Source organism: Cyclopterus lumpus, chromosome 17, assembly GCF_009769545.1.
Source record: "Cyclopterus lumpus isolate fCycLum1 chromosome 17, fCycLum1.pri, whole genome shotgun sequence".
NCBI classification, from domain to species: Eukaryota; Metazoa; Chordata; class Actinopteri; order Perciformes; family Cyclopteridae; genus Cyclopterus; species Cyclopterus lumpus.
In genome coordinates, this window is record NC_046982.1 from 2,581,742 (window position 1) to 2,599,950 (window position 18,209).

At 41.7% G+C, this 18,209-nt stretch overlaps 1 protein-coding gene across 1 annotated transcript; it reads left to right on the forward strand.

Annotated features, from left to right (window-relative positions):
• Positions 1-11,869: 11,869 nt before the first annotated feature.
• Positions 11,870-16,669, forward strand: LOC117746608 (cytochrome P450 7A1). Its single transcript, XM_034555858.1, is given in 10 exon segments — positions 11,870-12,006; positions 13,002-13,242; positions 13,382-13,591; positions 13,904-14,098; positions 14,246-14,281; positions 14,283-14,446; positions 15,415-15,545; positions 15,730-15,839; positions 15,841-15,909; positions 16,025-16,669. Coding segments are annotated over 10 exon segments (1,542 nt in total). The 5' UTR covers positions 11,870-11,923; the 3' UTR covers positions 16,328-16,669.
• The last annotated feature ends 1,540 nt before the right edge of the window (positions 16,670-18,209 follow it).

Sequence of the window (18,209 nt, forward strand, 5' to 3'; positions counted from 1 at the left end):
TGATGACAACACAATCAAAATCAATACAGATTATAGACAGCAGTTCAGTAAACTCATCAAAGAAGGTTGCACAGTATTTAGTTGGTCTGTAAATGTTGAGGAATAAAACTTGGGTGGAATTCAGAGCCACATATTCAAAGGAAGTAAAATAACCCAAAGACATCTGCTTGCATTGAAGAGAATCATTAAATAAAATAGCAACTCCACCTTCTTTCTTATGCGCTCTTTTTTTACTCATGAAACTGAAGTTGGGAGGTGTTGATTCAATAAGAACAGCTACACTGTTATCTTCGTCTAACCAAGTGTCAGTTAAAAACAAAAATTAAGTTTGTGCCTAACAATAAAATCATTAAAAATGTTTTTCCTGACAGAGACCTGACATTTAATAAAGCTAAGTTTAATGTGTTTTAGGGGGTGGGGGGACATCAGTTCTTGATGATGAGGTTGGAGACCCCTCCTCTTGGCTCTCCTTAGGCGGGAGGGGCATCTTTTCCATGAGGTCTCTATGGCGATGCTGGGTGGTTATCTCTGGTTCAGACTCCTCTTGTCTCCTTACCTTGGCAGTGGGAACAGACGGGTGATGCAGGAAGAAAAATAGGTTTGAGGTAAACAGTTTTACTCCTGACTTGTTCAGGCAAACTCCATCTGCCTTAAAAAGTTGTCTGAGCTCCCAGAAAAGGTACAAAGTGTTGATAAAATGTACCGAATGGTCAGTACATGCAGTTGACAGCCATCTGTTCAGTTCAAACAGCCTGCTAAATCGTTCATCTTCTCCTCCAACTGGTGGAAGAGGGCCACTGATGAACACCTCAGCATTGACAGAGATGACTGTGTTGAACAAGTCAATAAAGGACCAGGCCGTTTGAGATGCTGAAGAAAACACTTTCAAGTCCTCCTGTGCTGGGCAGTTATGACCCAAACAGAGACATTAAGGTATCAGCTGATGCATCATATTATGGCTTGGGAAGTGTTCTTCTCCAAAGGTGGGAGGAGGAATGGAAGCCTGTTGCTATCTGCTTGTCGTTGATTATTTCTCAAGATATGTTGAGATTGCTCCCTTGTGCCACACCAGGTCCACTGATATTGTTGACCCTTTAAAATACAATACTAAAATGGCATTCCAGAGGTCCTAATGTCAGATAACGGGCCTCAGTTTTCTGGACAGGGTTTCACTTCCTTGGCAGCCTTGTATGGTTTCAAGCATCTTACCAGCAGCCCAAGGTCTCCGCAAACTACTTTTTAAGAGATGTGTCTTTCACAACACTCTCTAGTCATTGGTATTGACGAGTTTATGTGGAACGCCGACAGTGGAGGTTTATGTACTGTTGTTTTACACTAATTAGAATGAATAGCTTCTTCCTGCAGTGCAGATGCTTTGCTGCTTGCATTTTTTTCTGCTAATACCATCTGATATTCTTATTTTTCTTCTGTGAGAATCTTTAAGCAGCAGCTCCTGGACACTTGCAAATCACTGGGACACTCACTGGGACATTTTTTTTACTGCCAATATTTTTGTTTTTATCAATGAGTTAGGATTAGAAAACAGATAAATTTACTTCCACTATCTTTTATTAATTAAATATTAGTAACAAATGGAAGAGATGTTTCAACTGGAGGGTCACATTTCCAGCAATACAGAGAGAACCAACAAGAAAATAAATAAAATGGGGCCTGTAGCAGCATCCTGGTGGTAAAAACACAGACGACATAACAAGCTGCTCTTATTTACTAATCAATAATAAGACTGCTCTTGCTGTTATATCAAGGAGCATTCAGCCCTCATACAGAAGAAACTCTTTCTGGAACATGTGGTAAAAATATACAGACAGTGATAAAGTGCATGTTTACAGTGACACATGATTTTGTACTGTGCTTCTATTGCATGACTTTACCTATGGTTTGGTTGTTGAGCGTTGGTGTATTCGTGAAAACTTAAAAACGTAGAGATGAATGTTGTATCTCGGTTCAAAGTGTGTAACATAGTGTGAAAGCTCTGGTTCGCAATAACTGAGTAGGGGCGACAATCGTCAAAAAAAATTAATTGGTGATTCATTTCACCCTTTCTGAGTTGGGTGGATGAAGAAGCAGTAAGGAACGGACATCCCGGCATCACAGAATTGCTACAGACAATCATAACATTGAGAATTGAGTTTAAAATCTTCTGATTATTTATTTTTGAGAGAATCGTGGTGCACCTAAGAATTGTTTTTTTCCCTCACCCCTACCTAACATCGTCAAGTGAGGCAACATAAAAAGGAAATGTAAGGAGTGCTAGTTTTTGTTTCTGTTTTTGTTGATGATTTGATTCAATCTCAATGTTTGATAATCTGTCTTTCCAATGATGTCAGGTACACACTTTGATGTCCTTCCAAAGGGCGGAGGGAGGCCACAGCAGCTAGAATGCATGATGCCACTTGGGGGAGGCCTTCTGGTGTGCCTCTTGCATTAATGCAGTGGAGACAACAAGGCATCAGCAGAGCTAGGCAAATTTAGGCATGTCCCCAAACAGCAAAACAATTCTCTTGCAGCTGTTAGTGGAGGAGATCTCTGGGTGAATGTCTGCAGCTTCAGTGCATGAGAAAAGAGGATGAGCGCTTTCAGGCCAATCAAATACAGATTGAATGTTTTTGATTTCTTTGAAGAGCTTCTTTGCTTTTTACACGGATTCATTGTTGTTGTTTCAGTACAGTAGAGCCCAAACATAAATTAATTTAATGTATATTGGGTAATCCTTTGTTCATGTTGTTATTTCAGTTCAATGCTGAACGAATTAAATACATATCTTTCAGGAAGCACTGTGTAGCCCATAGATATAACTGTGGATTGATAGAGACAGGACCAAAGTTAGCGTTGTGCTGAGGCCAGAGCTTGATTTTTTTATTTGTTCACACAAATAAAGGGGACACAGTGGTAGAGGAGCCATTTTGCATGTACATTTTATTGTGTGATTTTAGTCACCTTAGTTTGCTGTGAATAGATACTGTAGTGGCCATTTGTCCAACAAATCAAAAACAAACATAAATCAAATTGCCACTGACGCACCATGGGTTTGTGGTTTACACAGCCAAAAGAATGCATTGTCCATTCAGGATTCCGTTTTTCTGATAATTTATTTAACTAAACAAAACAAGCAAACAAACAAAAGAACAAAGGAACTCCTGACGCTGCCTCTCCTGCGCTGGTAAAAAACCATAGGCCTACCCAGGTGCATGCTGGTCCTGTACCTGCCTACTCCTACATATAACCACAGGTGCCCACAGTGTTACCCAATTAACGAACCAATGAACAACCAAAAGACTAAATATATCTAGACAACAACAATAAAGAATTAAACTAAACTAAAAACTATCACAAGAAAAAAGCTATTCTAATATATCAAAACATCTAACCTAAATAAGCAAACAACCTGAATGATTAAACAATACTACTTGTCAATAAAACAACTAAATACTAATATCAATTAAATAGCTCCAACATTCCGGCCCCTAATTGTGCATACAATCACAATTACATACTATTCTCAAACGGAGCTATTCCTGCAACATACAATTCAATGGCAAACTAGGAAATATTAGGGACTATTCTATGTGCCATGCATTTAACCTTAAGTGAATCTTCTTGATGAACCTACAAAAAGAAAAATGAGAGAAAATAGAGGTAGAGAATGATAGAGGTAGAGAAAGCATTAGTCCATGATGCTAAACTGCTGCTTCCAATAGCTGTCAGAGCTTTGTCACCGGCCTCTCTAGAATGCTTGTTCTTGTTTGAAGCCGCACAGAGCGCACCAGACCCTTTGCATCTGGTCTTACATCCAACACTTTTCCCATCATCCAAGATCCTCTTGGAGCTGTGGAGTCCGCAACAAGCACTATGTCTCCAATAGTGAGGCTTCTTCTTGGCCTTGTCCATTTTTGTCTCTCTTGCATCATCGGTAGGTACTCAGAGATCCATCTCTTCCAAAACAGTTCAGCCATGTACTGTATTTGCCTCCATCTTTTCCTGATGTATAGATCATCTTTATCAAACAGTCCTGGTGGTATGATTGGTTTGCCCTTTAACATTAGAATGTGGTTTGGTGTGAGCGCTTCAAGGTCATCTGCTAAAATCGCATCAAGATCCACCTCCAGTTTAGGCCACGCCTCCTTTGACTTGAATAGAAATTCCGGTCCTTTTATCCATCTCCTGCTTTTCAGGAAATCCTCAGCTCTTAATCCTCTTGATGCTTCATCTGCTGGATTCTCCTTAGAAACCCACATATCTCCACTGATCCACATCGGCCGTTTCTCTGATAAAAGCGGTTCTGTTTGCCACAAAAGTGTGGAATCGCCTGGTTTCACTGGAGATATATTTAAGAACAGTTGTACTGTCAGTCCAAAAAACTGACTTCTCAAGTTTAAATTGTAACTCCTTCCGAAGCATTTTATCAACTCGAACAGCAAGAACTGCGGCTGTGAGTTCCAGTCGAGGAATTGTAGTCTGCTTTAGTGGAGCCACTCTGGCCTTTCCTAAGAGAAATACAACATGTACTTTACAGTCTTTTTCCAATCTCACATAGGACACAGTTCCATATCCAACCTGACTGGCATCAGAAAAGTGGTGAAGTTGGGCTGTAGCAGGGTCTCTAAAGTCTCTGGGTTTAATACAGCGGTCCACTTTGAACTCAGACATCCTTCGAAGGTCCTCAAGCCAATTAGACCATTGCTCAGAGAAGGAGTGGGGAATAGCGTCATCCCATCCCAAGTTTCTCTTACAAAGCTCCTGCAGCAAAAGCTTGGCTGGCATACTAAATGGGGATAGAAATCCTAAAGGGTCATAAAGTGAGCTGACCACTGACAAGATGCCTCTTCTGGTCTGTGGCTGTTGTCGTAATGAGGTCCTGAACTTGAATGTGTCAGTTTCAATGCTCCACTGTAGTCCTAGTGCTTGCTCCATTGGAAGTTGGTCTGTATCCAGATCCAGTTCCACCAGTTCTTTTGGTCGTTTGTCTTCTGCGATTGACCGCAGTACTCTGCGGCTGTTGCTGATCCATCCTGAAAGATTGAACCCTCCTTTATGACAAAGAGCGTTCAAGTCCTTGATCATTTGTAGTGCTTCTTCCTCTGAAGCCATGGATTTCAGGCAGTCATCAACATAGAAACTATTTTTGACTGTATTTATCACTTCCGCAGGGAAATTTTTGACATTATCATCTGCAGTTCTCCTCAAAGCATAATTTGCACAACTTGGTGAGGATACAGCTCCAAACAGATGTACTTTCATCCGATACTCCAGTGGAGACTGTGCAGTGTCACCATCAGGCCACCAGAGAAAGCGAAGAAAGTTGATGTGCTCCTCTGAGACATGCACTTGATGAAACATGGCTTGGATGTCAGCCATTACTGCAACAGGCTCTTGCCTAAATCGGATGAGAACTCCAATAAGAGTGTTAGTAAGACCAGGACCCTGCAAGAGCTGGCAGTTCAGTGATATCCCTTCATAAGTTGCCCCACAATCAAAAACAACCCTCAGTTTGCCTTTCCTGGGATGATAGACTCCATGATGAGGGATATACCACACCTTTCCATCACTTTGTTCTAGTTGATCAGCAGGTACCATCTCAGCATATCCTTGAGTTATCATGTTGTTTAGAAATGTGGTGTATTCATCCTTAAATGGGCCATTCTTATCCATTTTTCTTTTCAGGCTCCGTAGGCGCTGTTCTGCAACACAGCGATTGTTAGGCAAGACAGAATTTTCCTGTCTGAAAGGTAAATCAATACAGTAATGGTCTCCTGTTAATACTGTTGTGGTGCTCATAACATTCATGAACTTGATATCTTCTCTGGACATTTCAATCTGCTCCTCTGATGATCTCTCATTAAAGTCATGGTTATACTGTTTAACCAGCATTTCTTGCAGATGTTCCACAGAGATTCGATTGGCTGTTACAGCAGGGCAGCCACTCTTACTTGTACTGCTTCTGCCACGCAGTGGACCATTAATGACCCAACCAACTCTGGTTCTCACTGCATAGGGTCCTTCATCCTGGCTGTTTATCAGCTCCCAAGGCTCCATCACTTTTGAAGCATCAGTTCCAATTAGTAGCTCAACATCTGCATCAATGTCATGGAGCTTAACATCCTTGAGATAGGACCATTGATCAAGATCCTCCTGTCGTGGGACATTCAGTGTAGAAACAGGCATGGTCTTTTGAGTTAAAACATCAGGTAACTCAATGAAATCATTTGCACTCATGCCAGACACCTCAAGACCTGACAGAATATGTGCATTTACAACCTTCTTTTGACCCATTGTTCTCAATAGAATACTCATTCTTTTACCCCTCAAGTTCAATTTTCTTGCCAAGTTCTCGGTACAGAATGTGCCTGAACTTCCTGGATCCAAAAAGGCATATGTCTGCACCGTTTTGTTGCCCCTCTGGCTCTTGACTTTGACTGCAACAATAGAAAAGATGGAATTATCTTCATAACCAGCCCCAATATGGCCACAGGTCTGAGACATTGCAGTTGAAACACTTGGAGGGCTCACAGACTGTTGGGGTTGATGTAAGGCTGTTCCTTTATCCTGCCGTTCTATCATTAAACAGTGCTCTCCGGCCACTTCGCCCCTGCAGATCACAAGCAACATTTCTCCACCTTTCCCTTAATTTATAAGGAAGTTTCAAGATGATGCTCCTCATAATGGATGGTAGGTCCAGTTCCTTCATATGCATCATTTGCTCTGTTAGATTTGAGCATCCTCGAAGAAAGAGAGAGAATGATTTTAATGCTTTAAGATCTTCACTTTTAACAGGTGTCCAGCTGAGAATTTTTTCCATATAGGCAGATGCAATTTTGTACTCGTTTCCAAAGTGCTCTGCTAGAAGACTTTTGGCTCTTTGGTATCCTTGTTCTGAAGGTAAATGTTGACAACTGCACACCAGGTCTCTTGGCTGCCCCCTGGTGTATTGTTCGAGAAAGTGTAAACAGTCACTCCAATTAGTTGTCTTCTCCTCCACTCCATTTTCAAAAGCTCTGATGAAAGACCTGTATTGAAGAGGGTCTCCATCAAACACAGGAATATTTCGTACAGGAAGGACAGAGCACAGATTTTGCTGAACCAGCAGAGCAGCGATGTCATTTTGTCTTTGCATAACATTTACAATATCATTCTGATAGTTCTCAGTCAGAGTTTGGGTTTGAGGTTGCACACGTCCTGCTTGGTTTTCATTCACAGTTTGTGTGGCTGGCCTTTGCTTAGGCCTGACAACCTGTGGTTGAGTTATGGGATCAGAAACAGAAACCCCATGATCTCTTTCATCCATGTTAACTGGAACAAAGGTGTGGGCATGGGGACTTAATTGAATTGTTTTTTGAGAAGTGTTCCTTTCAAAATAAGAGTTCATGCCGTCCGAACATTTTGAGCCAGACTGTGATGAATTGATTTCCAAGACATGAAGCTTTGCATTTGTTACTGCCAATTCTGTATCAAGCTCCAATTGTTCCTTTTCTTTCCTCAAACGTAACTTTTCTTTCTCCAAACGTTCCTCTTGATCCTCTATTAAATGTTTCCTTTTTAGAGCAGCAACCCGCTCCATCAGAGCAGCCCTGTTGGCTTTAGCTTCAATGCGTGCAGATGATGTTGATGAAATCCGTGATAGCTGGGCGTGTGTCCTCACAGAGTTGACCTTTACCCTTGACACGTTAGAAGCACTATCTTCAGGGTTTATCTCATCTGCGACATGCTGGTCGTTGAGGTCATCATTTGGCTGCACATATGGTTGACCCATTTCAGACAGCCAGCCTTTTACTTTTTCAGTGAAATCATAGAACATTGTCATTTTTTCTTTGTGGTTCTTATTTTGCCTTGCAACTTCATCTTGTGGTAAAGGTAAGTTCACAAAAGATTCATGTATTTCATTTGCGTCTTGGTAACACGTGATGAACTTAGTAAGCTCAGCAGTCACTGAATTGACATTTTCATTTGATGCCATCAACGCACGTATGTTTCCCAAACACCTTTTGGCTTGTTTACATTTTGTACTCCTCTTTTGCTGGCACATTTCCGTGTAGAAGCCCAAGCCCTTAGAAGTTAATTGAATGTTCCTTTTTGCTGACAGCGATTCAACGTCACTCGCCTCAACGTCAGACATGTTGAACGCTTCTTCTAAACTGCTTGTTGCACAGCAATCAAAATCCGCAATCGGACATAAATATGGTTCAAGGGCAGCAAACAGAGTGCTCACTGGCCGATCCGATCCGTTTCATCACACAAAGACACACACTGAAGTTGGGCTTTTAATCAAAGCCGATGACGGTGGTGCGCAGGTATTGCGCAATGATCCTATGCAGCGATTCACCGCTGCCACTCAAACTTCACGAAACATGGATGTAAACAGCGACTTTTAAACTCCACTCGTTTGGCCGTTGTCCTCTACAGCAGTCGTATCACGTACCAGTTTCTTGTGAGAAGGTTGAGCTCTTAGTTAATCCGGGCCAATGCAGTTTCCCCCGTCGATGATCCAAAGTTATGAATAAAATAATCCGTTCTGCCCGTCTTTCCGAAATCCAATACGACCCGACCCGTCCATTGGTGCGGGATCCGTCTCTGAGTTCAAAGGCAAGGTTTTTTACTTTATGTAGTGGCCATTTGTCCAACAAATCAAAAACAAACATAAATCAAATTGCCACTGACGCACCATGGGTTTGTGGTTTACGCAGCCAAAAGAATGCATTGTCCATTCAGGATTCCGTTTTTCTGATAATTTATTTAACTAAACAAAACAAGCAAACAACAAAAGAACAAAGGAACTCCTGACGCTGCCTCTCCTGCGCTGGTAAAAAAACATAGGCCTACCCAGGTGCATGCTGGTCCTGTACCTGCCTACTCCTACATATAACCACAGGTGCCCACAGTGTTACCCAATTAACGAACCAATGAACAACCAAAAGACTAAATATATCTAGACAACAACAATAAAGAATTAAACTAAACTAAAAACTATCACAAGAAAAAAGCTATTCTAATATATCAAAACATCTAACCTAAATAAGCAAACAACCTGAATGATTAAACAATACTACTTGTCAATAAAACAACTAAATACTAATATCAATTAAATAGCTCCAACAGATACATTTGATTTGATTTGGTTTGTGTGAAGTTGCACTCCTCCTATGAATCGCCACCTTAACGTGGTGGAGGAGTTTGAGTGGCTCAGTGATCCTGGGAGCTATGTTGTCCGGGTTATCAGCCCCTGGTAGGGTCTCCCAAGGCAAACAGGTCTTGGGGGAGAGCCCAGACTAAGAGCGGTTCAATAAACCCTGATGATAAGCAGCCCACGGACTGAAGCTACCTTGCCCGGACAAGGGAAACCGGGGCACCCTCCCGGAGCCAGACCCAGGAGGGGAGCTCGTCGGCGAGCGTCTGGTGGCCGGGCTTTCGCCCATGGGGCCCGGTCGGGCTCAGCCCGAAAAAACATCATGGAGCAGCAGTCACCCTGTGGACCCACCACCCGCAGGGAGAATTATCGGGGTCGGGTGCTATGTAGACCGGGCGGCGGGCCAGGCGGGAGACCTGGGCGGGCCGATCGCCGGCAGCATAGACTAGCTCTAGGGACGTGGAACGTCACCTCACTAGCGGGGAAAGAGCCGGAGCTGGTGCAGGAGGTGGAGCGGTACCAGCTAGATATAGTTGGGCTCACCTCCACGCACAGCATGGGCTCTGGAACTAAGCTCCTGGAGAAGGGTTGGACTTTGTCCTTTTCTGGAGTTGCCCAGGGTGAGAGGCGCCGGGCTGGAGTGGGGATACTCACAAGCCCCCGGCTGAGCGCCGCTGTGTTGGAGTTTTCCCCGGGGAACGAGAGGGTCGCCTCCCTGCGCCTACGGGTTGCGGGGAGTAAGGCTCTGACTGTTGTTTGTGCTTATGCACCGAACAGCATTTCAGAGTATCCGGCCTTCTTGGAGTCGGTGGGAGGGGTCCTGGAAAGGGCGCCGCCTGCCGACTCCATAGTTCTCCTGGGAGACTTCAACACTCACGTGGGCAATGACAGAGAAACCTGGCGGGGCGTGATTCGGAGGAACGGCTTGACCGATCTGAACCCGAATGGTGTTTTGTTGTTGGACTTCTGTGCTAGCCACAGTTTGTCCATAACGAACACCATGTTCGAACATAAGGTGGCTCATAAGTGTACCTGGTACCAGAACACCTTAGGCCGGAGATCAATGATCGACTTTATAATCGTATCATCTGATCTTCGGCCGTATGTCTTGGACACTCGGGTGAAGAGAGGAGCAGAGCTGTCAACTGATCACCACCTGGTGGCGAGTTGGATCAGATGGCGGGGGACTCGGCTAGAAAGACCTGGCAAGCCCAAACGTGTAGTGAGGATGAACTGGGAACGTCTGGCAGAGGATCCTGTCCGGGAGGTCTTCAACCTCTGGAAGAATCTTGTTGACCTCTGGGCCCAACTTTTCAAGTACTCCACACTACACACACTTGGATTTGGGCTCGGGCCTCGTCCCCTCCGTTAACAAAGCCCTACTTAATGAATGTGGGACTGTACTTTGGACTTTTGGGAGGTTTGGCACCATTTTCGTCTTAATTTTCGTTTGAAATACTTCTCCATAAAAAAGTGCTACAGGCTAGCGACTGGCAGTGTCTTCTTCTTTTGTGATCATGCTTTAAACACATGCACAAGGGACCATCATTATAGCGTGCACTGGGGCCCATTATATTTATGCCACTCCTTTAACCAGTATTTTACTTGTGCCTACACCTCTATCACTGTTATCACTGCTAACAAATACTTTGTGTTGAGAGAATAATTGTGTCCAGGTAAATGGATGACTCATTATCACACAAACTGTGAGGTATTTTTCATTAATGTAATTTGTTATCCTTTTCTAATGTTGTCTTTCTCGATGAACTTGAATTCATCTCCACTTGCATAATCCTGGTAAGTCTGAACAGGTAATACTTGTCTTTCACATACCGTACAATAATGATCTTCATAGCTTCTCTCTCCTGTACTCACAGTCACAAACACACATATGCACACACGCAGGAGCACAGCAGGGACCTTGAATCTAACCAACCCAGAGCACTATCACAGCACAGTCCTTCAGGTCACACTGTCCATGGACTCCGCTCAAGGTCATCACACACCCATACACACGCACACATACACACGCACACATACACACACACAAACACATACACACACTAAAACACACTATTCTTGGAATCCTATTATCTAGAGAAAACCCAGTAAGATAACACGCTAGATCATTTTGAGTCCATTTTAGGAGTTCACCTAAATAAATATACATTTTTATATGGCACTTAAAAAAATATTATACTGTTTTTGCAAAAGCATATTTTTTGGTGTGAAATGAAAATATATATTTTTTATGATATCACAATCACAATATGCAGGTGTTGAACATTGATCACAATCAGAACATGTAGAATGTTTTTGTTTTTTATTTCAGCAAAGAAATGCTGAAAAGAATCTTCCTCAACGTCCTTTATTCAAAAATACATGCAGGGTAATCTTAAAGAAAATGATTGCAGATAGGATACTGCTCTTTATGTTGCACAACAAATTTAACTTTTGCAAATAAACAACTGGGGATGCCATTTCCCTGAATCAGCCCATGGGCCCACCCTGAGGGACAGAGCAGGTATAAAAACCTGTCACACACTGCCTGTCGTCACACTAGGTGGAACAGTGCTCACACACAGGCTGCTTGCACAATCTGCAGTGACAAGCAGTGACACTTTGCATTCATAGTCTCTGTGTTGGAAAAATCCAGGAACTTAGGGAAGCAGCTTTAATCGCAGTTCCTGTCAGTGTGATCTGTGTGAAGCATTAGCGGTTGGTAAGCCTCCTGGGTTGCTGGGTCTTCATCTCATCATCATCAACAACAACAACAACATTATCATGATAATAAGCATTGCACTGATCTGGGCAGTAGTGGTGGGATTCTGCTGCCTTTTATGGCTTGCTGTGGGGATACGACACAGGTAAGACTAGACATAGGACATGTAGGATGCAATGTATTAGGCATTTATTATTGTTGTTGTATTTTACTTATACAGTGTGTCTGGAACATTAAACATTCAAAGGAATCTGCTGATGTATGCTGAACACCAACAATGTTTTCCAGGCAAGCAACATATCATGCAACAACACGATGCATGAGGCAGCTTATATAACCACTAAGCTAACCAAACAAATCTTTTTGTAAAGATGTTGGAATGTGTTTGGTATGCTGCTGTTTCACCAGTGCTGTCAGTGTTTATCTGCTGTTGTCAAATCATGGTCAGATTTTTTTCTAAGAGCGTTTTGTTTTGGGAGGATCAGATTCAACTTCAAGGAAACTGGGCTCATTGACATGATCTGAATGAGTTTTTATCATTAGGGAATCATCACTTCTTGTCAATGACAAAAAAAATGCTAATTAATTACAATATTTTGGGAAGCATATTATTCTTTGATTTGACAGTTGCTAATGGGGTGGTGACAAAAAATGGTTGCAATTACATGGTAAGCACCCTTAAACCCAAGGACACGGAGCACCCTGAGAGCCTATGGTTTAAGGCACTGACCATGACCCACAACTTTCTTGGTTTGCAATTTTCTAAGTGATTTTTTTAATTGCAATTTTGTTCAGTGCAAACATTGTTTAACCATATTGTGTTAACTTCCGACAATTTTCCTATTTCTTAGACAGGGTGTTTTTAGTTTTGGACATACATGGTTTTCATTGGACAAAAAGTAAAAATGTCCATGAGCTGGCTATAGGTTGAATCAGTCCTTAAGATTAAGAAAAAAGTGAACATGACTCCTATAAAAATGTTCTGGGATTATTATTTTTTATTTATATAATCATCATAAACCCTCTCTGTTTAGACAAACAGCTGAGCCCAATGGAAAGCACTTGGACCTTCCTTGCCTGGCTATTTGTTTTTGCTTCACTGAATGTTGTCTGCTATTTGTTTCTTGTCAATGCCCACAGGCAACCTGGTGAGCCTGTCGTTGAGAATGGCTTCATCCCCTACCTGGGTTGTGCTCTGCAGTTTGGGGCCAACCCTCTTAAGTTCCTCCGCAGCCGCCAGAAGAAGTACGGTCCTATTTTCACCTGCAAGATCGCAGGCCAGTACATCCACTTCCTGTGTGACCCCTTCTCTTACCATTCAGTAATTAGACAGGGGAGACACCTGGATTGGAGGAAGTTCCACTTTGCTACATCTGTTAAGGTAAAAGTATTAGATTTAATCTTCTAATTTTCATACCATGTTCTCACAGTTTTTTTTTTCTTCTTTCATAAAAAAACTTTTTGATGATACCAGTGATTCAGCAGTCCTAACCCTCTTTTTCCAAACCTAACCTCACCAGGCGTTCGGCCACGATAGCTTTGATCCTCGCCACGGTCACACCACAGAGAACCTTCACCAAACCTTTCTGAAGACCCTACAGGGGGAGGCTTTGCCCTCCCTGATAGAGTCCATGATGGGCCACCTACAGGATGTCATGCTGACGTCCGACACACTCAGCCCTAGCAAGGACCACTGGGAGGTGGATGGCATCTTTGCTTTCTGCTACAAGGTCAGCAATTGGACTTTAGACTGGAACACAATCAAAATGATTTAATACTAGAAAGAGGTAGTCTGCCATTGGGCCTAAGGTTCTAAAGGTAATGGTGGGCACAGTCTGGATTGAATTGACCCATAAAGCTGACACAATGTTGTCTGACAAAGTAAATTTTCATTCCTGTAACTGAAAAATAGCAACTAAAGTACCCAAGAGGGACTAGATTTATAGTACTTTTAAAGATTTTAACACATGACCTTCATTTGGACTTGAAAACAGTATTACCAACAGTCTTAACATGTTTCCTTCTGTCTTGCTGTCCACCAGGTAATGTTTGAATCTGGTTACCTGACTTTGTTTGGTAAAGAGCTTGGTGAAGACAGGCGCCAGGCTAGGGAAGCAGCTCAGAAAGCCTTGGTGCTCAACGCTTTGGAGAACTTCAAAGAGTTTGACAAGATCTTCCCGGCATTGGTGGCTGGCCTGCCCATCCATGTCTTCAAGAGTGCCTACAGTGCCAGAGAGGTTAGTGGACCTTTCCAACGACTATCAAAGGAAGTAATGACAAAAGAAACTGCCTTGACCTGATACCGCAATGTCCCTGTGCTACCACAACTTAAGCAGGATAAAGTTTATATAAGAAAAATTCAAGTATTTATTTTGTATGTCTAGAATCTAGCAAAAACCATGCATGCTGAAAACTTGTCCCAAGAGGGAGAACATGTCTGATCTGATCGCTATGAGGATGATCCTGAATGATTCCTTATCTACCTTCAATGACTTGAGCAAGGCCAGGACCCACGTCGCTCTGCTCTGGGCTTCACAGGCTAACACCCTGCCTGCTACCTTCTGGAGTCTCTTTTATATGATCAGGTATGCTGATAGTTCTCTTTTTCTTTAGGCTCACAGGAAAAAGAACAAAAGACAGCAAATTAATTTGTGAACTCAGCAGGCAGTAGTTGTTCTGCTCTCTTTGAACAGAAGAAAATATTGCTTGTCTCTAATGATTCTTTATTGTTGTTAGTAAATCACAATTTAAGCTGTCTTCTTGTCAGTTAAATGTCAGGTGTGGTAAACGGAAAACACATCTCTTTGTTCAGGCCAGGGTGACTAACGTTTCAGGTTTAGAAATGATTATGTAATATATATATATATATATATATATATATATATATATATATATATATATATATATATATAATATATGCACATTAGACCAATCTATTGTAAGTTCAATTTAATTCAGTTTATTTTATATAGCCCAATATCACAAATTACGAATTTGCCTCAGAGGGCTTTACAATCTGTACACATACGACATCCCTGTCCCAGGACTTCACATCGGATCGTGACTGGCCTAACACAGTAGACCCAATTGTTAGACTAGCATTTCAATTTTAACAATATGCTGCAATTGTGCAAGGATTTTAGCTATTTTAAATTTGCATAGCTCAACCAATTGACGTAGGACCATGATTTGTCCTAGTGTTGTGCCTGTAGTCCAGCAAATTAGAAATGAAGCATTGACTGGGGTCAAAGTGATGGGTTCCAGTTTTAAGGGGGTGTTTGAGGTGGTTCACCTGTAGAGCATCATGGGAAAAAGACAGATAGTAATTGAAAGTAAAGGATTTCCAACCAAATATTTAATAAGCTCATGTTCACACGTGTCCATGTACTTTATGTTGCATAAAATTGTAATAAACTAGTATTTTTAGACATCTATACATTTGCACCAAGTACCACAGTTACAATGTAGAAAAATAGACACATACAGTTCTCAAAAAATCTGTCAATGAAGAGATTTAACAGTGATCGTAACAGGCTCCTCTTTCTGTGCTCAGGAGCCCAGACGCTATGAAACGAGCTTATAAGGAAGTGCAGCAAGTTCTAGAGGATTCAGGGCTGACGGTTGACCCGAGCAACCCTACACTGAACCTGACCAGGGAGCAGCTGGACAACATGCCTGTTATGGGTAAGATTACAAGATTACCAGAAAATAAAAGGTATTTGTAAGACAACTAATTAGCTAAATTCTAGTCCGACACTGCCTACATGGTATACATTCCATTGTACAGAATTCTAGTTAAAAATAATGTTTGTATTTTTAAATGAACCTAATTTATTTCTACATATTTCTGTCTACTTTCTGTCTATAGACAGCGTCATTAAAGAAGCCATGCGTCTTTCAAGTGCTTCTATGAATGTACGTGTTGCCAAGGAGGACTTCCTGCTTCACCTTGACAACCAAGAAGCTTACCGCATTAGAAAAAGATGATGTCATTGCTCTATATCCACCCATGCTGCACTACGATCCAGAAATATATGAGGATCCCTATGTAAGACTCTTATATACTTACTACTTAATCAATGAGAAAACGATCTTCTTCAGGAAATCACTGTAATTTGTGGATTACTATTTTCCTCTCTCTCTCTCTCCTCATCCCCACGCAGGAGTACAAGTTTGACCGTTTCCTGGATGAGAAGGGTCAGGAGAAACCTACATTTTACCGCAATGGCCGGCGGCTGCGTTACTTCAACATGCCCTTTGGCTCTGGAGTCACCAAATGCCCAGGCAGATTTTTTGCTGTGTATGAGATCAAGCAGTTCCTGACTCTAGTGTTGTCCTACTTTGACATGGAACTATTGGACCCTGCTATCAAAGTCCCACCTCTTGACCAATCCCGTGCTGGCCTGGGAATCCTCCAGCCTACCTATGATGTGGACTTCAGGTACAAGCTGAAATCGAACTGCTAGGCTCTTTATCAGGCAGAGTGATTGTAGTACATAGTGTACATAGTGTATATTTAACAGTGTTAATGAATAAGCCTTTTCTGTATATACAAATAGACTGAATTATATCTTTTTGTTGATTTAATTTTCTGCAAAAGAACATGTATTCTGCACGTATGGGTGGAGCCCTTAGAAACTGTTAAAATCGCTCAGTGTATCTGGTAGTGTTGTGACAAGCATTTCCTGTCTCTGTTGAAGAAGCTAACATCTAGAATCTCAGAGTAAAAGTGTTGAGTTGCATCTTCAATTCCTGAAGATGGACCTAGAGCCATACAAATTTATAAAATAAATGTGGTTTTGCGTGTTTGGCTGATTCACCTAAAATCTTGTTGAGTGACAGTATTGTTCTTCAAATCAAGTGGCAGAGTGTTTGTACTTTGCAGGCAGCCATTGATGTCTACACTACATCGACCATGCCACTGTGGCATGGTCGATGTAGTGTAGACTTAAATTACGTGAGAAAAAAGAGCTACAGCAGAACAAACAGTCTTCGCCTCTTTTCTTGTTAGCAGGCATGTTTGACTGGACAGGTGTGTTTTCTCTTAAACATGAAACCACATAGTGTGGCCTGAAACCATAGGGTTCATCTTTTCCATTTTTTTGCAGTGGTATAAAACTGATGGACGGTTAAAACTGTCTGTTTAACTCTCCCAACCTCATTTATTGACTTTTCCCGCTCTTCAATTTCTCTCAGCATGTATCTTTTTTTATCTATCCACTCCATCCTCTTCATCTCATCAACTATTCATTCAGGTTTAGCCCACCCAGTATAGGTAAATTCACAGCAAAGTCTGACATTTTGTAACAATTTGTTTGGTAGAATAATACTATTGTAATAGGGTCACAGCTCTGTTTTTTTTGGAGTATTTGATAATCGCCACTCGGCCAATCATAATCAAGGACTGATACTTTATATTTATATTATATTTTACATCAAGAGGAAGGTTTAATTGCTGTTTCAATGTCTTCTCCTCACTTCCAGGAGTAAAGTTATTTTATTTATGAATGTAAACTTCCCTGAACTAGCTTGAATTGCAATATTAAAATAATTATGTAATTATAATAATTGCAATATTAAAATGACCTGAGTGAAAAATATTTTTTCAAGTTTGTGAAAGATGACTTTTACATCAATAGTACCAACAGTACCATCTAAAAATGAAAGGTTCTGGGAAAATGTAATAAATAAATTGTAGGTCTTTTCTAGTCTTCCAAACACTCAAAGTGCTTTCAATTCAAATCAGTTTATTTTGTATAGCCCAGAATCACAAATTACAAATTTGCCTCAGAGGGCTTTACAATCTGTACACATACGACATCCCTGTCCCAGCACCTCACATCGGATAAGGAAAAACCACCAAAAAAATGAAAAAAAGTTTTCACGGGGAAAAAAATGAAGAAACCTTCAGGAGAGCAACAGAGGCGGATCCCTCTCTCCGGATGGACAGAAGCAATAGATGTCATGTGTACGGAATGAGCAACATTACAGAGTTACAGCACATTCAATGAATATGACAGAAATTATGAATACTGAGTAGTAGGCATGGAGATTCAGATAACCACAATCCATGGAACAGAAGGAGGGGCATTAGCAGGGCCATGGAGGCATGAGGCACAGTGAAGGATTAAGTGTCTTACCCAAGGACTAATCGACCGGGGCTAGTGGAGCCGGGATCTGATTGAAGGACGACCCTGCTCACCACTCCCCGCTCTATTAACCCCTGGAGCTACTGGAAGTTCACATTTCTAAACTTTTGAAATACTACCAGTAAATTTACAGCAAAGTGAGCATTGACTATCACAGCATTGAAATAAATTTCCGCTGTATGTATCATAGCAAGTAAAA